The sequence below is a fragment of the Arvicanthis niloticus genome, chromosome 3 (assembly GCF_011762505.2).
Source record: "Arvicanthis niloticus isolate mArvNil1 chromosome 3, mArvNil1.pat.X, whole genome shotgun sequence".
In the NCBI taxonomy this organism is placed as follows: domain Eukaryota; kingdom Metazoa; phylum Chordata; class Mammalia; order Rodentia; family Muridae; genus Arvicanthis; species Arvicanthis niloticus.
Window position 1 is genome coordinate 53,391,980 of NC_047660.1, and position 23,677 is coordinate 53,415,656.

The following is a 23,677-nucleotide window of genomic DNA, read 5'->3' on the forward strand; positions in this document are numbered from 1 at the left end:
CCTGCCTTTGCCCCAATGCCTTGGTGTGTGTAGCTAAACATCCAGTCCCGTTCTGCCTGAGGTAACCCAGAGCTGAGGTTGCCTGATCACTGAACCTGAAGTTTTGCTCGACTTTCCGTGGGAACGCTTCAAGTCAAGTCGTCTGACCCTATTGATCACTGGAATCATGGTAGGAATGATAGGGGTCCGTGAGACAGCCAGTAGATACAGCCCACTGTGTCCAGGCTGCATCTGTGAACCAAGTGTGGGAGGGTAAAGTCAGACCAAGGTTGGGGCCATCGGAGGGGCCATTGGGGATGCCCCAAGTGAACATTGGCAAGCAGTTGGGGTGTGAGAAGAGATATCAAAGTGGAAGGCCTGGGCTGACCTTTTAACACCTTCATTGGGCCTTTGTGCAAGCTTAGGGAAGACCCTTACTGCTCTGAGCCTTAATTTTGGCAGCTGAAAGAAGACTAATGTCCTCTGTTTCATGACATTATTGTAAGATCTAATAAGAGGACACACAGAAACCCACAGCATCTGGCTGACTACACAGTGGTATGCAGAAAACAGGATTCTGATTCCCAGGCTGGAGGCTAAGAAGATGATACAGCCTTGGAGCACCTAAGAGATACACCTTCCCTTCCAGGGAAGTCAGACCCCAGCCCTTGCCTCCAGAGCCATCTCCTCCAGCTCTTTCTGGGCTTATCTGCTGGGCCATCAGTAGCATGGATTGACCTGAGTCCTGGTTTATCGGGATTTGTCCTTGTCTTTGATCTCATCTATCCCTTTGGCCTTGGAATGGGCAGAATTCCCATCAGTCTGACCAGGAGTGATCAAAGACAACATTAGGAAGCCGGGTGTGGGCTGCCAGCTTCAGAGCAGCCGGCGCTGTTTGCTCTTCTTTGTGGCCCTGACCTAAGAACCATAGTGGCCCAAGGGAGCTGGGGCCCTGTGCTGTGGCCATGTCCTCTCCTTTTTGTGACTACAGGGTGTGGGGTTGGTGATGTGACATACAGTGAGAACAGAGTGACTGCTTGCCTGCTGAGACCTGGCTTTCTTCCTGGTACAGGTCCATGGGTACAAAGGGGTCCAGTTCCAAAATTGGGCAAAGACCTATGGCTGCAGTCCGGAGATGTACTACCAGCCTACATCAGTGGAGGAGGTCAGAGAGGTAGGTGTCCATGAACACCACTTGGGCTGCCCAGCCAGCAGCCATAACCCTGGCTCTGAAAGAGGCTGGCTGTGGGGCTTCCTGCTAACCTGGTCAGGTAGTTGCAAAGCTCTTCTTCCTGTTTTCCCCAGCTCCAGGTCTGCTCAGCAGCCTGTTGTAATGTTCTTTGCCTACTCCAAGCCTATACAGCAGTATGCCAGGGGCAGCCATGTCTGCACTCACCTCTCCAACCTCTGCAATAAACTCCATGCACACACACTGTGCACATATCTGTTCATGCTTATGCGCATGCAGATGCATGAACATACATGTCTGCAGACCTATGCATGTGCACACCCATGTATACACCCATGTACATATGCATACACATACACACATGCACACACACCTATGCACAGGTGCACATATAGGCTGGAATGCACAGATACGCGTGCAAATACACATTTATGCACATACACGCACTTAGGCCTGTGCACTTGCTCACATAGGCCTGTGCACACACATATGTATACAGACTTGTGCACATCTACATATATGCATGAATGCTTGTGCACACATATAAACACACACAGAGACACATTCACACTTATAACACATATGAGACGATTTTCTGAGAAGAATCCGAGTTGTGGGGAAGGACACCATGAGCATAGGGACTGAGGACTGTATCCTTCAGAGACAAGAAAGAAGCACAGGAATAGGCGAGGAGCTGGAAAGCAAAGTGGCTTTGATGGAGCTGGGGCTATTAGAGGGGATAAGGGAGGGAGCCAGGAGTGTGCTTCTGGCAGAGCTACCTTAGACAAGTTTCTGGAATGTGCTGGCAGCCCACATGACCCTGTGGTACTAACCTGTTAAGACACAGTGTTTCCATGGAGAACCAGCAGAATCCAATGAAGATTAAAAAAAAAAAAAAAAAGTGTGTGACCAAGCAGCTTCAGGATTGTGGCGTGACACAATGTCTTGCTCAGCCTCTGTGAAAAATGCACTGTGGGGTGAACAGGCGATGCAGCCAGTGTTCCTCAGTCAATTTTCTATTGTCAGTGGAACCCTTTGTAAAACGTGCGACCCGAGGCATCTGGATGAGGGTGTTTGACACCGGGGACGGGGTGGGGGAGGGGGTAGAGGGGGGAATAAGTAGATTCACTGAGGCGCCATCACACATCCACATGTTCTTCTGCCTGTGTCACAATCTACCTGTGTCAGCCCTCGGATGGGTCACAGCCAGCCATGGTTCCTATCCTCTAGGGGCCTTCACTGCAGCATGAGGGTGGATTAAGAGGCGCTTGGGGCTTATCCGTAACCACTAGGATGTCTTTGGAAGGTTTTGCACTGTTGAGGAATGCAGTGAGATTTATCTTTTTAAAATCTTTCAGCTGGGGTTAGAGATATAGCTCAGTCGAGAGAGTACTTGCCTAACATGAACAAACAGCCTGGGTTCCATCCCTAGCTCTCTGGTGTGGTGATATACACTGTAATCCTAGCACTGAGGAGACAGGAAGACCAGGAGTTCAAGGCCAGCCTGGGCTACATGAGTCTCAGAAGGGAAGAACCTAGCCCATATGGTGACTCAGATCTGTAATTTCATCATTAAAGAGGGAGGAAGATCACTAATTAAGGGCAAGCTGGGCTACATTTCAAGACCTTGTCTCAAAACACGGGAACCAAACGGAAAGGATGCTTGGGGTTGCAGAGGGAGGAGGAGCAAGATCCCCAGACTACAGGTAGCTGGCTCTGTTCCAGGTTACCTCACTTACCTCACAGCCCATCTCTCTGGCTCTCTTTCTGGTGCCAGGCAGGGTCCACTAATGCCAAAGGCAGTCCCCCAACCTCTCCCCACACCATGGCCAGCAGCCTCTGCAGGCTATGCCAGGCCCTGAAGGCCCCCTGGCTTCTCTTCTGAGCAGGGCCTTACTGGCACTGTCTTGGCAGGTGCTGGCCCTGGCCCGGCAGCAGAACAAGAAAGTGAAGGTGGTGGGTGGCGGCCACTCACCTTCAGACATCGCCTGCACTGATGGCTTCATGATCCACATGGGCAAGATGAACCGGGTTCTCCAGGTACTGGGGCCCCTGATCCCCCTCCTCAGCTCATTTCCAAGCTGAATAGCTTCAGTTTATGTTCCAGACTCCATGCATGCCTCAGTCCTTAAGTTCTTCCTGTTCTGGGTCCTCGGGGTGATGCCCAGATCCCTGGCCTTCCTCCTGAACAACTGTCACTTGAGCCTTCCCTTGGATTGCTCAGGCCACTTGCCAAGTCTACCTGGCCCTGTGGCCACAGAGAGAATATCCCCCATCTCCTGCTGTAGCTTCTGTTCCTCCTCATTTAAAGAGGTCCACAGAAATAGGCTCCCAAAGAGTAGGCTAATCTAGCAGAACCCAAAGTGGCACTGAGCTAGGCTTACAAATAGGGAAATGAAGATCAGAGACAGGCAGTATCTTGCCTGTGGTCACACAGCAAACAACAGCAAAGCTGGACCCAGACTCAGAATTACCACTAGTAGCTTCCTATTGGAATACTGTCTATGCCATTCAGGCAGCACCCACTTGCCTACTAGGGACCCTGGAGCCCAGAGATGTGTGCTTAGGACTCCAGTCCTCACCTTCTGGGGCTGGCTCCCCTGAGCTGAGTTCCAAGGAACGTTCTCCCCTCCCCCCCAGACAAAATACCTAGGTTTCTCTCTTGTGCTGGTTTACTGAAACTGACAGGCTGCTTCTTAGCAAGCATCAGCCATGGCAGTAATTAACTCTGATAGCTAATTAGTGAGGACCGGCCTCTAGCAATTGATTTTCTAAGCTCTGTGCCCCGGTGGCCAAAAGAGCAAGTGCTTTGTACCTGGGTGGATGTGGCTTCCGGTCCCAGCTCTGCCACCAACTTCTCTGTTTACATGACCTTGGACCTTGGTGTCATCCCTATGCTGAGGTCAGATCTCAGGGCATAGTATCCGGTATTCGATACAGACGCCCAGCAGAAAGTTATGCTTAGACAAGTCTCTTCCCTTTTGTAGTTCTTAGCCTTTGCTCAGGTCTTCAGGGTGAGAGCAGGCAGAGACTGTCCTCCAAAGAGCAAGGCCTGGCCTGGTGGCAACAGAGACTATCTCCCAGTGTGGACAGTGTGCAGAAGCATGGGTGTGGCCCAGTCCCCATCCTAGCCCAAGTGTCCCTGGGCAATTCGTGTCACTTTTCTCTGCCTCTCATTTCCTTCCCCTGTGAAAAGAAACATTGCATGGAATATTCCAAAAAGCTAGAGGTGGGGTTCAGTAAAGCATGTTTGCCCAGCATGTGCAAAGAACTGACTGTGAGACAGTCACCAGGGAGCTGAAACATGCTTCTGTAATCCCTTCACTTGGAGGGTGGATGCAGAGGAATTGTACATTTGAGGCTAGTCTGGGCTATATTCTCAAACTCTGTTTCAAAAACAAATCCCTGCCATCATCCCTGCATCCTTGGGCTCACTGTTCCCCTTTAGATTGAAAAGTACCTCAAGCTGACCACAGGCTGCTATAATTGTACTCACATCCCAGAGAGGTGCGGCTGGGAAGCAGGGGCCCGGGAGTGGCCTAGCTCTTCCCAGCCTGTGCTGGCTCTTATAGGTGGACAAGGAGAAGAAACAGGTAACAGTGGAAGCCGGCATCCTCCTGGCTGACCTGCACCCACAGTTGGACAAGCATGGCCTGGCCCTGTCCAAGTAAGAGTCCCTCTGCCAGCCCCACCTGGGGAAGGAGCTGCCTCTTCCCTTGCTCTGTGCCACACTCTGGATCTAGCATTGAGACCGTCACACTTCTTGGGGTGCATCCCTTCCTCAGAGCTCTGCCTTTCCTACTCAGGCTGCCTTACCTGTCATGCCCCATGGGTTAAGGGGGAAACAGATCCAAGTTTAGCAGGGTTTGAAGCGATGGTCTTGAACCAGGATGAGATAATTAAGGACCGAGGCTTTCCAAAAGGACTCAACTTAGACCTGGTAATATTACAACTACAGACCCCAACACACCTCTGGAGGGGTGGAAGAGCAAGGTGTCCCTTTCTGCAACGGTTTTCTTATCCCTCCATCCAAATGCATTGGTCACTGCCCACTTTAGTGGTCATCAACACAGCAGTCAAGGGCAGCTAACCAGGTAACCCTGCGACTGTGGATTTTACCCAGGAGAAAGTGCTGCCAGATGTTTGAATGTGGCTATAGAAATCTCACTACAGCTGGAATCAACCTTGTGGAATTCTGTGGCTCAAGTGTTGGTGCTTGGCTTGCCTCAGCCTTCCTAGCATAGGCCCCACAATTCTGCACTATGGAAACCATTGTCCCCACCTCTCCAAAGATCAGGAGGACTGACATGTAGACCTTGCTCAGGCTCTGGAGAAGGCTCCTGCAGGGGTCAGGTGGATGCAGACACTGACCTGCACTGGTCAGAACATAGGTTCAATGTCAGCGACATGTTCAGCATTACTCATTCTGGGCTTGGACCCCAATCTAAGGGGCTTAGCTTTATCCTAGAGCCCTGAGGAAGCTGTGTAGGTTTCCAAGTCGGACAGGTGACTGCTCTCTCTCCCCTCCCCCTCCTTTCCTTCTAGCTCAGGGAGGCTCACCTACGCAGACTTGGGGATATTTGCGTGTTTAGAAACAGGGCAGTACCATGAGTCTTAGTGGGTTGGGATCAGAGGAGTCTCAGCCAGACCATATGGCTGTACTTGGAGAAGATGCCCTTGGTAGAAAGGGGGAAGAGGGGCCTGTTAAGTTGTAGAGACCTCAAAGACTAAATATATAAGCCTCCCTGCAAACTGCCCCATGTCCCAACAGTCCCAACAAGCTAATCTGATGGTCCATGGAGATCAGGAAACAGGGGCTAAGGGACATTGGCTGATCACAAGCTGAGCCATCAAAGGGAAAGGGGACTCCTCAGACAGAAAGAGAGCCTTTTGCCGCAAGGATCACCTATGCCATCTTTAGCTCCCATTGTCCTGAGAAGCCTAACTGATCTGTGATGTCTCTCTTGCTCCACCTGCTGAGCCCAGTCTGGGAGCAGTGTCCGATGTGACAGTTGCTGGCGTCATCGGGTCTGGAACACATAACACAGGGATCAAGCATGGCATCCTGGCCACCCAGGTGAGTCAGTCTCCCGTGTTCATGCAGGGTAGGTAGAGCTCCATATAGACCTCAGACAGATGCCCCCAGAAGTACCACTTCCTTCCCTAAACCTTATCAGGCCCGAAGGAGCCTCAGGTTTATCAGTGCTTTAACCATCCCAAAGGATACCATCACCTCCACCTCTGCATATCCTCAAAGGCAGCACAAGGCAAGGGGCAGGCAGGGCAGGGGCAACAACTGTATTGGAAGTTATAACCAGGAACCCGTTGGAGGATGAGACTACCCCAGATTAGCAGGGGAAGCAGGAGTAATCCGTGGCAGAGTCTACCTGTCCTTCAACAAAAATCACATCTTAAACTTTATTCGATGAGACTCCAGTTTGAAGAACTGTTTAAGAGAACTAATTTGAAGACTCACGCCTGAATCTTAGCCTGTATCCCACCCTGTGCACACTGGTAGACTCTCTTAGCTTCTGGGTGCATTGCTGTCAAAATACTCAACTAAAATGAAGAATTTCAGTCCAATCCATAGGGAGAGAACATATAAAGTTAAGGTCACAAATTAGCACTCACTAAATGGTGTCTAGTCACGTGGCAATTCAGAGGCACCTCCATCAGGGGCAGCCTGGAACTGGCACTTGGCACTGGTAACTTGGAGGCTTTCATGGCTTTTGCCATCTCAAAGCTGGGCTTATTGCCCAAGGAGCCCAGTGGTAACAAGCGTAGAGACAGCCTAACATTACCCCCAAGATAGGAACCCAGCTCTTTCCACTGTCTAGGACTGATGTCAAGCTGATCATGTCAGTTGCTATACACTGATCATCAGGGAATAAAATTAAAGTGGTTGCCCATAAAAATGCACCTAGGACTTATTGGTTACTTTTCTTTGGAAGCCCCATTGAGCAGACCTGGAAATGTAGGGGAGGGCTTACTCAGCCATGCGGACGCAATTATATTGGCCTTTTAATTTTTTTGGCACTGTAACACAATGTCTGAGGAAATCAGCTTCAAGAAGGAAAAGTATATTTTTGCTCATGGTTTTGGAGGTTTTGCAGGAAGAGTATGACCCAGAAAAGCCGCTTACCACGTGGCAGCCAGGAACCGGAAACAGCAGAAGGGACCAAAGACATGAAAGATCCTTCTGGAGCATGCCCCCCAAAGTATATTTCAGCTAGATCCCAAATTTTGATTTTTTTCACAACCTCCACCAAATTATAGTTCACCCATAGATCAGTGATGAGGTTAGGTCTGTCATGAGCTAATGGCTTCCTCTAGACCCATCAGCTGGCAACCAACACAAGTACCTTGGGGAGACATTTCAGATTCAGGAAAAACTGCAGAAGCAAAGATGAAAGCGGGGACAGCTTTCGAAGCAGCTGACAGCAGGAGGCGAATCACAGGCTTCACACTTGATCCTCCCATGTGCTGAGGCAGAGGATCATCCAGCAAGGTCACATGAGCAATTAATGCGGAGCCCACCCTTCACAGGCCTTTAGGTGCCTATGAAGCACGTCACAGGCAAGCTATCTTCCAAGGCTCTGAATTTTCAGCAGGGTCCAGGCTTCCGTAACAGCCACTGAGTCGGCCCCCTCACACAGCTGGCCACAGTGTCCCATTTCTGTCAATTCCTCCTCTCTGCTCTCTGGTCACTGTTAATCAGGATTAGTTCAGCCGTAGCTGCCCTCTCTCCCTGAGCAACCAACCACCAACTGCCCATGTCAGAAGCAATTTCCATCCAAATTAGCAGGTAGCAGAGCACAGAGAAGGTCCTCAACAGCAGAGAGAGAGAGAGAGAGAGAGAGAGAGAGAGAGAGAGAGAGAGAGAGAGAGAGAGAGAGAGAGAGAGAGAGAGACAGAGAGAGACAGAGACAGAGACAGAGAAAGACAGAGAGACAGGCAGACAGAGACAGACAGACAGAAAGAAAGACAGAGAGGGAGACAGAGAGAGACCCTCTGGAAGTGGAGACCATGGAGACCTCCATCAGTTTGCAACCAAGCACCTTAATACTCTCAGAAACCCTACATTTCTGGTTAGACGAGGCTGGCCAACAGGATGTATTCCCTGGAGGTAGGGGGTCCCTATTGAAGATGAAGACTGCACATTCCTGGGGAAGGCTGTTGGAACCCCACTCCATCCACTATCCCATCGCGGGGTACATGTATACTCGCCTTATCAAGCATCTTCCCTGGGGATCTGTGCTCTCAAAGCATCTCCAGACAGAGGAGGCTGGCTGCTTCTTGACTGTGAGGTCTGAGAATGAGGGAGGACAAGCTAAGCCAGCAGGGTCCCCAAGTGACATCACATGATCATGGGCCCTGCTCTGTGGAGAGCTGATACCAGATGTGGCTCTCCTCTCATCCATTTTCCCCATTCCCCACCACCTACCATCCCCCAATTCCCAGAATGCCCTCTAGGTAGTAACAGAGGACCTAACTAGGAAGCTGTGTGTCTAGCCCCTGGGCCTAGATGCTATCTGGCCTCTGTCATAAGGACAAGCCAGAAAGTGCAGTGATGACTGAGAGGGCTCTAAAGTGTGACCCCTCTCTCACTGCCAGGTGGTGGCCCTGACCCTGATGACGGCCGATGGAGCAGTTCTGGAATGTTCTGAGTCAAGCAATGCAGATGTGTTCCAGGCTGCACGGGTGCACCTGGGCTGCCTGGGTGTCATCCTCACCATCACCCTGCAGTGTGTGCCACAGTTCCACCTTCAGGAGACATCCTTTCCTTCAACTCTCAAGGAGGTACTCATCTTTGGCTCTCCATTTCCCAGCCTCAGAAAAAAATAGAAGTCCTGACAAAAGGTCCGAGCCCTCAGACAGTTCTCACAGACTTCTGAGAGGGCAGGGGTCAGGGGCATGGATCTTATCTCACCAGACCTTCCTTGGCCCAAGAGAAACTATGGTCAGAACCCTAGTGGGCTACAAAACCCAAAAGCACCTCAGAGCTTACTGACATGTGGGTGTGGAAGGGGTTTGGGTACAGAGCTGCGTCAGGAAAATGTGTGGACTGGTTGTTCTTAGGGGCACTGACTCCCACCTGTCCTGTAAAGGACATGCCAGGACTCCCTTACCATGGAAGGCACCACAGGCTTAGATCTGGGCCTACTCTCTAAATACAAACACATTTTAAGGAAAACTGGCAGAGATCTTCAACTCCCTAGGCAATTGACCAAGAGGGTCAACCACCCCAAAACAGTGGGCTTTTGTGAAAGAAATGGGCCTTTGAAGACAGGGCATTTGGATGGTGAGAGAACAAGGGAGACAGAGGGTGAGCTAGGCAGGAATAAAGATGGGGAGAAGGTGGTGTTGCAAAACAATAGGAAATGGGTACCAGAGGTCAATATCTAGGTCCTATAGATCCCAGGGGCCATTGCTGGCCTCCACGAGGACATCTGCAAAGGGGGTCTTATAGGTTAAGGAGAGAAGGGCCATCATAGGCTGGGAAGGATGGGCAGCTAAGCCCATGATCCATCAGAAAGAGGTGATCTTGCACACTGTATTTTTGTCTTTTGTCTTGCTGCTCCATTCAGCTAACGATGTCCTGATGCTGAAGCTGGGGCTTTTAATCAAAGATAAAGGGTTTGAGTCTTCCTGCCAGAGGATGGGCTTTAGCTCCCACATCTCCACTAGAGTAGCAGATCTGGGTGGACGGACTGTCTCCTGACTCCTGCTTGTCCTTTGACTCAGTTCAGTAGCAATGAAATCAATTACAGACAAGTCTTGGGTCTATCAGAGCTTCATTTCCGGCTGTCTCCCCGACTACAACATGCACACAAGCCCACGAATGTTGCAATGTAGGCATACTAATGCACATGTATGCATACACATGCACCCTTGCATGCAAAATGTACAGTTATCCATACATGATCATACAGAAGCACAGATATACATATGCATGCTCATATCAACAGATGCATACAAATCAGTGTCAAAGACCAGCTCTGACAGATAACGTGTTCAGCCATCCAAGGAGGGGAGCAAAGCAGGCACGCACACATTCACACACTTGGTAGGTGAAGCAAGCTTCAGCAAGCTCCAACCATTTTACCAAACATACATGCACACATACACATATTTGGTGGATGGAACAAAGCTCCAATACCTTTATATTTTTTCTCCCACAGCTTATGCATACCAGCAAAAATTTTCACGTCACATAAAAGTTACAATGTGATTATATTTTTCTTCTAGTGAACGATTATAAGGACTAAACATAAGAAAAAGACACATTTCCCAATTCCCTTACATGAATAAACCTTTTTACATGTTACAAGTGAAAAAAAAAAAAAACAAAAAACAAATTATTCCCAAGAACCCATGTACATTCGTAACTAAGCAACTTGTTATAGATTAACAAAGTGTAAGCAAGCATGGGAGTTTTCTCAGCCAGTTTCTCTTACTGGCAGGCTGCAATTTGTGGTTACAAAGAAAGGATCGATTATTTTATTATTTATCTGAAAAAGTAAACTTTTAAAAATCTTAAAAGAATCACAAATCTAAACCTTTATGTAAACAACAATCAGTCATTTCTACTTTAAATCCTCAGGGTGCACAGGTGTACTCACTAACAATTTTTTTTTTTATTAAATCATATCAAGAAACTGAGGACAAAAATGGATACAAGAAGTTATTCACACCTTGATCACCAGCCCTGTGTTAGCAAGAGGAGCGTGTCATTTGGGCCGCCTTTGTTCTTGCTCCCTGACTTCAAAAAATCCCTGGCTCAGCTATTAAGTGTGCGACTTTCTGAACTTCAAATTGTTCCGTAAGATTTCCTACATCAAAGCCACTAGCAAAAACATCTTAACCTAATTTTACTGACAATATAGATCTCCAAATTCTTTCTAAGGGTGGGGAAGTTAGCAGCAATCTCCATCTCTCAGTTCCTTTTGAGGGTGGTGATTGAATCACTAATCTGCTCCGGCAACAATGGATATCTATCGCTATTATTGTAAGTGCCAACAACACTGCCCAGAAGGGGCTGGAAACCCCTTAGAGTTTTCATACAGCTCATTGATTAGGAGGGGTGTGATGACTCGGGGTGGGGACAACAGGCAGAAGGAAACTCCAGCACCGCATGAAGTCCTCAGGATGCATAGTCCTCAGAGCTCTGCCTATCCGAGGCACACCCATCATGGTTGTACTGACTGGTGGGAGTCTAACGCTGTTTGCTGTTCCTCTTGCATGACCCCCAATGGGTCAGACTGTCACATATAAGACATATACGACAGTCTGTGAGCCTGGCTGGGAGAGGGCTGTCTTCATAATGCTTCCATTGTGCTGTTCCACTCAGTGACACGAAGGACACTGTTGCCTGGGAATCATGGAGCCACCCCAGGAGGGAAGATAAATAAACAAGTGCTCTAGACCCCGGAGCCTAGTAAATGGCACCATTACATTTGTCGCTGGGACTCTAGAGTTCAATCCTGACATCACCCATTCCAAGATTCTCCCTCAACCCCACAGCTGCTTGTCAACTCCAAAACATAGCTGTACTCTGGTTATAGATTGTTCCTGTGCCAGCCAGGTGGATTTCATGGAGACATGCGTGCTGTGATACCATCTCCAAGTGGGCAATAATGAGTGGTGTTAGGGCCCACTGTGTGTCAGAGATAAGAGATCATAGTAACGAACATGAGGATGATATTGATGGAAATGATTAAGACAAAGATGATGATGATGATGATGATGACGACAATGGACATGAAGCTGGTGATGGGGATGACTGTGATGATGACAGTGATGATGATAATGAAGTTAAAGAAGAAGATGATGAAGAAGAAGATGGTGATGATGACAAATGACAGCAATCAACATAAAAGCAGTAGTACTAGACTCAGCACTTGGAACCTATGTAGTGACTCCCTTGTGCCTGGTACCATTTTAAGTACTTTCTGGTCATGTTATCTCATTTGATCTTTGTAACAATCCCACTTTCGGCTGACATTGGCCCCAGCTCATCCACGCCACTCCTAATTCTTTAAGCCAGGATAAGACATTGGTCATCTCCTCTAAGCTACTTGGGGAAGTCAATACATATGTGAGTGGTTTTACCAGCCAGCATGTTTTAAGACCTAGACCATGCTATTGGATAATATTAAGGCAGCTTAAATATTTTCTCCTATTGGAAATAAGCCAAGGCACAGCTAAGCCTTGACTTCCAGGCTTTCCTGACGTCTTCCTGTGACTAACAGCCTCTCCCTGGACTAATAGTTTCTTTTGCATGACTGTCACCAATGTGTGAGAGGAACATGTGAAGGAGAAAGGGTTTCTCTGAGCTCACAGTTTCAGGATATTCTGCCCATCATGGGAGAACAGGACAGAGAGCAGGAAGCAGAAGGAAGGGAGTACAGGGAGGGACCAGGGCAAGTTATCTGCTTCCTCCAACTATGTTCTACCTTTGACCTACTACCTCTTCCCACAATGCCTTCACATTTCAAGTCCATCAAGAGACCGGCTCACTGATTTAGTCAGAGCCGTCATGATGTAATCAGCTCTGGAGACATACCCGCAGACCCAGGTGGGCTTCACTAACCTTATGTTTCTCAGTCAAATTAAGTTGACAGTCAAAATCATCTCTTCTACTCCCCTTTCCTCTTGTGCCAGGTCCTCGACAACCTGGACAGCCACCTGAAGAAGTCTGAGTACTTCCGCTTCCTCTGGTTTCCTCACAGTGAAAACGTCAGCATCATCTATCAAGACCACACCAACAAGGTAGCTGCAGTGCAGGCTCAACCTTGCCCAGCATGCTGGAGCAGGGGGCTGCCGGTCACTAGGACACATGCTCCATCCTCCCTGCATCCATAGCTTCCTGCCCACACTCCCCATCCCAGGATGGCTGATATTTGTTTTCCCTGATGGTCAGGGAAATGGAATTGTTCACACTATTACTGTTATGAAGTAGCAACAGAAATAATTTTATGGTTGGGGTCACTACGCTATGAGGAACTGTATTAAAAGGTCACAGCATTGGGAAGGGTGAGAACGACTCCTGTAGAATGACTGTGTAGAATTTGTGAAGGGAGTCTGATGGGCATCCAGACCATAGGATCTCAGAAGGAAGGACAGATGGCATTTGTCTTGTGAAAAATAAATACAGACCAGAAAGGTGGCTCACCTGAGAAAGGGATTTACTGCCAAGCTTGGTGACCTGAGTTCAGCCCTGGGACCCACACAGTGGAAATTGGCTCCACTGTGAAGAAATAAAACTTTGAAATTGTCCTGGTAGGTGGGTCATCTCATGTTTCTCCCTCCTCCTCTAACGTGAAGTCACTCCTGGGACATGTCTTCTAATCAGACATTATCATAAACAAGTCAGAAGGCAGTTGAGCCCCTGGTATCTAACAATACATTATTCCTCCCAGGCCCCTTCTTCTGCATCTAACTGGTTTTGGGACTATGCCATCGGGTTCTACCTACTGGAATTCTTGCTCTGGACCAGGTAGGAATGCCATGGGACCTCTGTTCCTTCTTCTGTGTGCTATGGAGGATGCAGGCCATCAGAAGAGTCTTGCCTTTACACTTACAAATTGGCTCTGTCTCCTGGGTCTATCCCTGACTGCATATCAGAATCACCTGAAGAACTTGGGGTTCATCCTAAGAGCAAGGAAAATCATTAGAAGGATTTGAAGGAGTATTTTTAATAAGGCAGCTCAGGGGCTAGGAGAGGCGAGAGGGATGTGTGTGGGGGTATGGGTGAGTCCACATGAGTCAGGAATAGAGGTAGGAAAAGTGGATGGGTGTTTGGTGGATGAGTGGTTTGGTGGATGGGTGTTTGGTGGATGGGTGTTTGGTGGATGAGTGGTTTGGTGAATGGGTGTTTGGTGGATGAGTAATTTGGTGGATGGGTGGTTTGGTGGATGGGTGGTTTGGTGGATGGGTGGTTGGTAGATGGGTGTTTGGTGGATTCGTGGTTTGGTGGATTCGTGGTTTGGTGGATGGGTGGTTGGTGGATGAGTGGTTTGGTGGACGGGTGGATAGACTCTAATGTTAGTCAATTTTTGTGTTGCTGTGACAAAACACATGAGAAAGTCATTTTAAAGGGAGAAAGGGGTATTTTGGCTCATGAGTTCAGGGGTTCCAGTCCATGGCCATTGATGCCTCTGCTGCTCACAGTGGTGAAGAACTGGTCACCTCACAGCAGGAAGGAGACATTCAGAGGTGCACCTAATTCCTCCAACCAAGCCCTACTCCCTGATAGTCCACACAACTATGACATCACTGGCAGTGTGTCAACCTGCTGATAAAGGCAGTCAAGTACCACCTGCTAAAGACTAAGCCTGTGTGTGTGTGTGTGTGTGTGTGTGTGTGTGTGTGTGTGTGTGTGCGTGTGCACGAGTGCACTCATATGTGTGTGTATGTGTTTGCTCTCTGGCAAGCTTTGTAACCTCTCCATGCCTCAGTTTCCTTGTCTGAAGAGAAAGGGTAGTGATGGCTTCTGTCTCGGGACATGCTGAAATGGTTTGAGCCCTTTACCTAACCATCAGAAGGAGGATGGTGTGTAAGGCAGACTACTGCCCCTTGCTTTTAACACACTTCTCACTCCGGCTCTTAACACTCCAAGTCTCCTATGGGGGGGGGGAGCTCTGCCTCAGGGCTACAGGCCCAGATGGGACATGGTGGAGTGCCGGTTGGTGCTGGTTAAGTCAGGTCCAGCCTGACTACTGGACCATCCTCATCTGTATCCATTTCTCATCTTTCCTGTTACATGCTGGCACTATCCTCTCATCCCGATCACAGCCAGTTCTGTCCACAGCCTTCTACCCTCCCCCTTCCCCCCATCCATTCCCCCATGCCCCACTCCCCACCCAACTCCCACCCTCCACGCTCCACCCTCCATCCAGCAGTCAAGCTTACTGCTCTAAAAGACTGAAAACTACTCTGTTACTTTTGACCAATGGCAAATGAGACTTTCTTTAAGACGTAATTTACGTGCCATGCAGTTCACCTTTAAGTGAACCATCCACTGGTTCTTGTGTGTTCGGTCTCCCACCACCATCCCCTCCTCTATACTTTAACCAGGCCAAGACAGCCACCATGAAGATGGAGCCTTATTTCTGTGAGCCTTCAATGGGAGATGTTAAGAGCTGGGTCAGTTGAGGAGGACCTGGGGTTTTCTTTGTCCTGGTGACTGACTTGGTCCAGGGTCTAAAACCCCAGACTTTCGGGGAGCTGAATTCTTGATAGATGGGTGGGCTTCTCTGTCATGGTCTCCACACAAAATTTTGGGACTTAAATTTAGTCCCTCTGAGGCTGCCCTTGCTGATGCTGTTAGCTCCCTGCAACCAAGGTTCCCAAAAGGCACAATTTTTTATCCTTCACTTATTGAGATTGTTCCCCAGCCTCTCCAGGTCCTTGAGCCTTCAGTGAAGTGTCACAGTGGGAGCGCCTCAGTTCTGGGGACTCAGACAGATCCAACTGTGATGCATGGAGGGCCAGCCACAGAGGAAACATAGGAATGTTAGTTGGATACATAGCACATGACTTTGTCCCTTCCAGGCAAGTGTGACAGATGTTGGGGACATCCTGCACCACCCTGGGGCAATGCTAACTGTGTTCTTGGCTTTGCAGCATGTCCACAATGAACAATTAGGGTTTTCATAAAGAAAAAGGATCCTGTGACTACTTGTGTGTGTACATGTATGTATATGAATGTCTTTGCATGCTTATGTATGTGTCTATGCATTTGCATGTGTGTCTATGTGTATGCACAGATGTGCATACATGTCTGTCTGTGCATGTTTCTATGTATATGTGTGTGCATTCGAGTGTGTGTGTGTGTGTGTGTGTGTGCGTGTGTAGATTTTAAAAACAATGGCATGGTGAATTTTTTAGAGCCAAAAGCTAAGAGGCAGCTGTGTCTTGGCCCAAGAAGCACTGAGCTCTCTTTATAGTTCCCCAGGGAGCTCTCAGCATTGTTTCTAGGGAAAAGAGTCTAACCAAAGACCCTCTCCCAGGACACTAGCCCCTTTTAGCTGCTTACTCTTGGCAGCATTCAATCAAGGCTCCCAGGGTATAAATATATTATGGCTGTGAACAGACACCATGACCAAGACAAGTCTTATAAAGGACAACATTTAATTGGGGCTGGCTTACAAGTTCAGAGGTTCAATCCATTATCATCAAGGTGGGAACATGGCAGCATCCAGGCAGGCATGGTGAAGGAGGAGCTTAGAGTTCTACATCTTCATCTGAAGGCTGCTAGCAGAATTATGACTTCCAAACAGCTAGAATGAGGGTCTTAAAGCCCACACCCACAATGACACACCTACTCCAACAAGGCCACACCTTCTCCAACAGGGCCACACCTTCTAATAGTGCCACTCCCTGGGCCAAGCATATACAAACCACCACATTCTACTCCCAGGCTCCATAGGCTTGTTCAAACATATGAGTCTATGGGGGCCATACCTAAACATAGCATAAGCAAGATACATTTAGTCCAACTTCCAAATTCTCCATAGTCTATAGCAGTCTCAACAAAGTTAAAGTCCAAAGTTCAAAGTCTCTTCTGAGATTCATCCAATCACTTAACTGTAATCCCCCAAAGACAGACAGGAAACCAGCTTGGCAAACTCCAAACTCTGCATCTCCATGACTGATGTCAAAGCAGTCTTCAGATCTCCAACTTCTTTTTCATTTTTGTTGACTGCAACAAAGGTTCCACTCCCTGTTAGCAGCTTTCTTCAGCAGATAGCCCAGGGCTCTGGCATCTTGAACATCTTGGGGTCTCCAAGACAACTTCAATGTTACAACTTCTTGTTCCAATGTCTGGGATCCACACATGATCTTCTGGGTTCCTCCAATGAGCTGGCGTCACTTGTCCCGCTCTGCCCTCTGTAGCACTCTAGGCTCAGATTGATCCACTCCACTGCTGCTGCTGTTCTTGGTGGTCATCCCATGGTGATGGCATCTCCAATACACTGGGGTCTTCTGCTGCAACTAGGCTTCACCAATAGCCTCTCATAGTCTTTCTTCATGGTGCAAAGCTTCAACTCCTTTCCATGACCCCTACAGTCCTGGGCCATCAATTGTAACTGAGGCTGCACCTTCACCAGTGACCTTCCATGACCTCTCACAGTGCCAAGCCTCGGATATTCTTCATGACCCCGTCATGCCTTCAAAACCAGTACCACCTGGGTGACCTCTTATACATTACCAAGTACAGCTGCAGCACGAAGTACAACCTTGGCTATCTCAGATGGAGCTGAGAGTTCTACATCTTCATCTGAAGGTTGGAACACAACTTTTTTTGTGCTCTCAGAAAACACTTCTCAGATTTCACCTCAGCAATGCTGGTCTCTTCTTAATTACTGCTCATTTCTTAGCTCCAGCTAACCAGCATCAATTGTCCAGTAGTCCCTTCTATTCTGGACTTTAAAGCCAGAGTCACATGGCCAAAGCAGCCAAGTTCAGATGCTTGCTGGGGCTGGAACATGGCTCCTTGTTCTATTACATCATCACCAGTTTTCTGTTTTCCAACTCCCTCAGTGCCTAAGCTTGGCTGTCCTGGAACTTGCTGTGTAGACTGACTGTGAACTCAGAGATCTGCATGCCTGTCTCCTAAGCACTGGGGTTAAAGGTGTGGTCCACCAAGCCTGGATTTAAGTTTTTCTTCACCTAGAACTTGCTCTGTTCTAGGCTGGCCTAGAGCTCAGAGCTCTACTTGGCTTTATCTCCAGGGATTAAAGGTGTATACCACCATGCCTGGATCTAAACGTGTAGGCTCCAAAGCCCTACTCCCTTAATCTGCTCTCTCTTAGAACATAGGATTCAGCTCCATTCTACTTCCTGGTTCCCCTTTAATATTTAAACCATATATTTTATATTTTTCCTTTCTAAGCTTACTACACTTGTTCAAAACACTCTTCATGAGACTTAACCAGAGAACAAAGTCTCTGCTGGGCGTTTTTGACACTTCCTTTGTCAATGCAATTAATCTGAGTCTCTTCACCTTAGCCTCAGGCTGACTCTTAAGACAAGGGCAAAAAGCAGCCATGTTCTTCAGCAAAATACTACCAAAAATGGTCTCTAGGCCACATACTGAAGTTCTTCTCCACTGAAACCTCTTGGGCCAGGTCTGCACAGTTGAAATCACCCACAGCAACAAAGTCTTCCATATCACTACTTGGATGGCTCATGAAGTCCCACTTAAAACATTCCATGGTTTTCCAAATCCAAAGTCTCCAAATCCACATTCTTCTAAACAAAAACACGGTCGGGCCCATTACAGCAATACCCCAGTCCCAGTACCAGCTTCTGTCTTAGTTAGGGTTTTACTGCTGTGAACAGACACCATGACTAAGGCAAGTCTTATAAGGACAACATTTAATTGGGGCTGATTTACAGGTTCAGAGGTTCAGTCTGTTATTATCAAGGGGAGAGCATGGCAGCATCCGGGCAGGCATGGTGCAGGAGGAGCTGAGATCAGTTCTACATCTTCATCTGAAGGCTGCTAGCAGAATACTGGCTTCCAGGCAGCTAGGAAGAGGGTGTAAAAGCCCACACCCACAGTGACACACCTACTCCAACAAGGCCACACATACTTGAACAGGGCTACACCTTCTAATAGTGCCACTCTCTGGACCGAGCATTTACAAACCATCACAGAAGGAGAGTAAATGGCACATTCTTTATGTAGCTAAACCTGGCAGGCATCTGCTAAAATTAAAATTCAACTCACCTTTACCCTAGCTAGCCATCAAGGCCTTGAGTCATGGACATTTGTTACTGTGTGGTGGAAAGTGACAAGACACTGCACAGAGTCTTAAGGGCTGTTGGTAGGTGAAAGGTGAGATAAAGTGGGGGCCACTGCCCCTACCCAGACCAACACCACACTGACCCAGCCTGGATACAACAAAGCCGCTAGGAGACAAGGAGTGAGGAGTGAGGGCCTGGTTTAAAAAGAACTCACTCCATGTCTGCACACAGCTGACATGGTAAATGCTGGGCCCCCTAACACCTCTGATCTGTCACCTGCAGCACCTACCTGCCGTGCCTCGTGGGCTGGATCAACCGCTTCTTCTTCTGGCTGCTGTTCAACTGCAAGAAGGAAAGCAGCAACCTGAGCCACAAGATCTTCACCTACGAGTGTCGCTTCAAGCAGCACGTCCAAGACTGGGCCATCCCCAGGTAGGGGCATCCCCAAGTAGGGGCATCCCCAAGTAGGAGCATCCCCAGCTAGAACCATCCTCCGGTAGGGACATCTCCAGATAGGGCTATACCCAGGTAAGATCTTCCCCAGATAGAGCCATCCTCAGGTAAGACCTGCCCCAGGTTGGGCACTCCCCTAGAGCTACCATGAAAACCCAGGTTCCTCTAGAGCTGGGAGTCCCTGATGCCATGAGCATCCCAGGCTCAGGCTCAGGCCCCATGAGGCTGGGAGCCCTATATAAAGCCATGGGGGAGGGTTGGGGTAATCCCTTCTTACTCTGAAGTCTCTCCTGGGCTGGGGGCAGGGAGAAGACCAAGGAGGCCCTGCTGGAGCTAAAGGCCATGCTGGAGGCCCACCCCAAGGTGGTAGCCCACTACCCCGTGGAGGTGCGCTTCACCCGAGGTGATGAAATCCTGATGAGTCCCTGCTTCCAGAGGGACAGTTGCTACATGAACATCATTATGTACAGGTGAGAGCGCTCTGCAGGCAGGGCGGGGTGTAAAGGGATTCCTCTCCTTCCCCAGTCTTCCAATGCCATTTTCTGAGGCCACCTTTTCTATTACACTGACCTTAGCTGGGGACGGCATCTCACTCTTTGAGTTCTCAGAATGCTCCCTCCTGGAGTCTTGTGACACAAACCACTCATAGGCTATGCTACATCACTATATCCTAGCATCTATAGTGAATTGATACCAATGAGGAATATTTATGAGGATTATATAACAGAATGAGCAATACGTTCTCGCTCAGGTGCCCGACCCAGCAAGGTCTCTGCTGTCCTGGAAGCTGTGCTGGGATGGGTTCTGAGGCTAGTTTAAATTCAACAGAAGAGAGGTGGATACCTGATATTGGTTCCCTGCCTGCAGAGATGTACTTGTCAGCCCGTGGCTGGCCTTCTTTTCTCTCTTTTCAGCCTGCAGGAGGCACCTGAAGGAGTTAGTCTTTTCTGGGTTCTTGCTAAGATGTATCCCTCATCTACCACCCACCCCACCTCCAGTCTCACTTCACGCCTCCACAAGACACAGGCCTTCTCTGACTTTGAAAAAATAAGTGGCCACCTTGATCCTTCTAGGGTATTCCTCCCCCGTGTGTAAGGCCCCAAATCCTTGCAAAGCCAGAGACAGCTGAATTCAGTTTTTAGGGGGCCTCAAAGAGCCACGAACATTTTTCTGAATGACTCACTGAAAGGCCAGGCGTCTCCTTCATAGAGGATGTGGCTGTGGTGAGGCTTGTGTGTCAGCTGTTTGCATGTCTCAGCTTCTTGCTCCTTCAATGGAGGTGCAGAATTGAGAGATGCCGTGGGATGCATCGGAACATGTTTGAAATGTTAGCACTGACATCAGCTTTGGAGATCAGTCACTATGGGGCTGAGTGGCTGGGCAAAAGACCAACTGGAGACCTTCATTAGGTTACACAGCCTTGCTTTCTAGACATGAAGGAAGTCATCTGGGGATTCCAAGGCACTGGTCAAAGTATTATACGTGTGTGATATATGTGAGGATTGTATGTGTGGGTGCTGTGCAAATTTCATGCACATTATGCATGGATAATATGCATAGATGTGTAACTATTGTGTATGTTGTATATAAGTATTGTGTATAAATATTATATTGAGAATGTGTGCATTATGCTTATATTATATGAATACTGTATGCATGAACAGTATGTGGGTATATATTATGTGACAGTCACGAGTTGCTTGCAATGAAGAATTACTCTTCCAAACACACCATTAGCAATTTTATCGCAATGATCATCACCCTGTACAGATCTTAATGGTACACCCTTCTGCACACCCCTGCTCTTCCTAGGCTGCATCCCGGTACAATACATTGTATCTGTCGTGTACTATTGTGGCTAACCTGTGTAAAGCAATGACCTGGGCAGGTGGAATCTTTCAGTTCCAATACCCTAGGGGTCAGTCTTTGGCCAAGATTGAACTCACAGTAATGTCCAGGTACCAACTGATGAATACAAGAGGGGACAAAGTCTTGGGGATCCCTTGGGGATGTGCAGTGAGCAGGCATCTGTCCTGGCTGTGCTGTTCTGCAGGGAGAGTCTGCCTGATCTCCAGTCACCTGCCAGATTAGGGGCAGGTCAGGGAGAAGGCACTTGAGACAGTAATAGCACATCATGGGACAGAGGCCGATGACCACCTTCTTCCTCTCTACTCTAGGCCCTATGGAAAGGATGTGCCTCGGCTGGACTACTGGCTGGCCTATGAGACCATCATGAAGAAGTTTGGAGGCAGGCCCCACTGGGCAAAGGTAAACATTCGGACATTTCCCCTGCACCCATAGCCATGGGGCAACTGCTATATGCTTTTTGTCCACAAGAGGGCGCCCTCTTTCCTGTTACTCTGAGGAATCTTAACCACCTAGGGAAAGGGCACTGGAATATGCCTCTCCTGAGCTCTGGCTCCTGAAGCCCAGACCCCTTGGGAATTTTCTAGAAACTTCTTTCACATTATTAGATTTTGCTATGGAGCTTGCGAGCGGTATAAGATAGAAAGCAGCGTGCCCACCTAACAAATAGTAGTGGTGGGACCGGAGTTGGGCCCTCCGGATGCACTCTAAGGCCTTTTGGCTTTACTCTCCAGACCCCTTTCTTTTGTTTGGGGGTCTTATTGTGTGAAGGGGCTGGACAGTGTCAGTGCAGGCTCAGGGACTCTGGGTGCAGGCCTGCAGCCTCACTTGACTTAGCTCTGTGAGGACAAAGCCCGCTGCTTCTGATTGCTTCCGCAGGCTCACAATTGCACCAGGAAGGACTTTGAGAAAATGTATCCTGCCTTTCGCAAGTTCTGTGACATCCGTGAGAAGCTGGACCCCACTGGAATGTTCTTGAATTCGTACCTGGAAAAGGTCTTCTACTAAAGCAGGAGTGGAAGCAAGCCGCCCTGGCCCCTCACACTTCTGCTGCTTTTGGGGGGCGGAGCAGTGTCTCACAAGCAAAGTGGGAGCCAACCTCTCCTCCTGACCTCAGAGAAGGGCTGGGCTCTGGGCGGGGCCTTTCTGCCTTCTCCATCATATTCATAACACCCAACAAGAAGTGACCTCTCACTCAAATTCCTGTTTGCATTTCCATGAGCCACACATAAACTACAATTATCTCAGGAGAAAGGGGCTCCCTGATATTGGTCCAGACTAAGGATTTGGTCTTTCCAAGGTTCTACTGGTTCACCAAGTATTGAGAGATCCCTGGGGCCTGCAATTCTCCATCCCTCTTCAGAAGAGATCCTTTGGCAAGAGTTTTGGCACAGAGGTGGCATGGAACCTGCTCTGCTTTCTTTTATCCTTAAAGATCTTTCAGATGCCCAGAGACTCTGTTGGTCCTAGGCAAGCTGTCTTCCAGATGGGTTCACCCCGCCTTCTGACTGCCATGCCCTAACCCTCACAGTGTCTCTTCCAGGAGGTGTTTAGAATGAAAACTGCCTCATCTTAACCAGTTGCTGATTCCTTTGCTTCTCTCCCTGCACTTTGGAGACAGTTGTCTGGAGTGGGGTCTCACTGTGCCCCTGACTTTCCCTGGGTATTGTTCTAATCTTCCTCTTCACAAATATGATTTCAGTTTGATTTGTGGCCTTTCTGGAGTGTTTCTTGGTGAACCAAGATGTTCCAGGTACTTTGTAAGAATTAAAAGACCCTGAAGATACTTTTCTGCCCTTGAGAAATTCATATTTTAATTCTTTATCTCATAGAGAGTTAAAATACAAAATGTACTTACCAACAGAATTGCCAGATCAGCAAAGGGGCAAAGGACTTAGATAGATATTTCTCTGCAGTAGATACACAAGGCCAATGAACACATAAAAACATGTTCAATATCATTGCAATATCAAGCATAGAAGCTTACTTAAAATTTGATGACTTTTTAAATCAGTTTTTTAACTCAGTAGCCTGTTTCTCATGTGTGAACTTTTGTAGATAACAGATAACAATGCCACGTTGACAAGCCAAAAGTTTAGACATGCCCACTGAGAGAAGCTTTAGGGCCTCAAGAGTCCACACTAAGTCCAACCATAGTTTGCAGCCTTCGGGCTGCCTTGCAGCCTGGGGCTTGTGAAATCACAGGTACCTATGGCCAACATTGAATCCCTTGCTACAGATGTATCTGTTAGTTGCCTTTCTCTGGGCACTGTGAAATGGGTTGGTGTCACTAACAAGAGTAAATGTGAGGCTGGACAGAGGGCTCAGAGTGTAAGAGCATGTGCGGCTCTTGTAGAGGACCCTTGTTTGATTCCCAGCACAGGATCAGAAGGCTCACAGCCACTGGGGCTCTAGCTCCCTCTTCCAGAGTCT

The 23,677-nt window shown here is 48.4% G+C and overlaps 1 protein-coding gene across 1 annotated transcript; it reads left to right on the forward strand.

Moving 5' to 3' along the window:
- Positions 1-23,030, forward strand: LOC117705380 (L-gulonolactone oxidase). Its single transcript, XM_034497992.2, has 12 exons — positions 1-169; positions 1,052-1,153; positions 3,083-3,208; positions 4,741-4,835; positions 6,155-6,245; positions 8,783-8,968; positions 12,833-12,940; positions 13,591-13,667; positions 19,208-19,357; positions 19,684-19,848; positions 21,556-21,646; positions 22,124-23,030. The coding sequence occupies exons 1-12, from the start codon at positions 167-169 to the stop codon at positions 22,250-22,252; spliced, it is 1,323 nt and encodes a 440-aa protein (XP_034353883.1). The 5' UTR covers positions 1-166; the 3' UTR covers positions 22,253-23,030.
- Positions 23,031-23,677: the final 647 nt, after the last annotated feature.

Excerpts from the sequence above, each read along its gene's own strand:
- LOC117705380 (XM_034497992.2), top strand. Across the intron at positions 4,836-6,154 it reads CATGGCCTGGCCCTGTCCAA|TCTGGGAGCAGTGTCCGATG; the intron begins GTAAGAGTCCCT and ends TGCTGAGCCCAG. Across the intron at positions 19,358-19,683 it reads CAAGACTGGGCCATCCCCAG|GGAGAAGACCAAGGAGGCCC; the intron begins GTAGGGGCATCC and ends GGCTGGGGGCAG.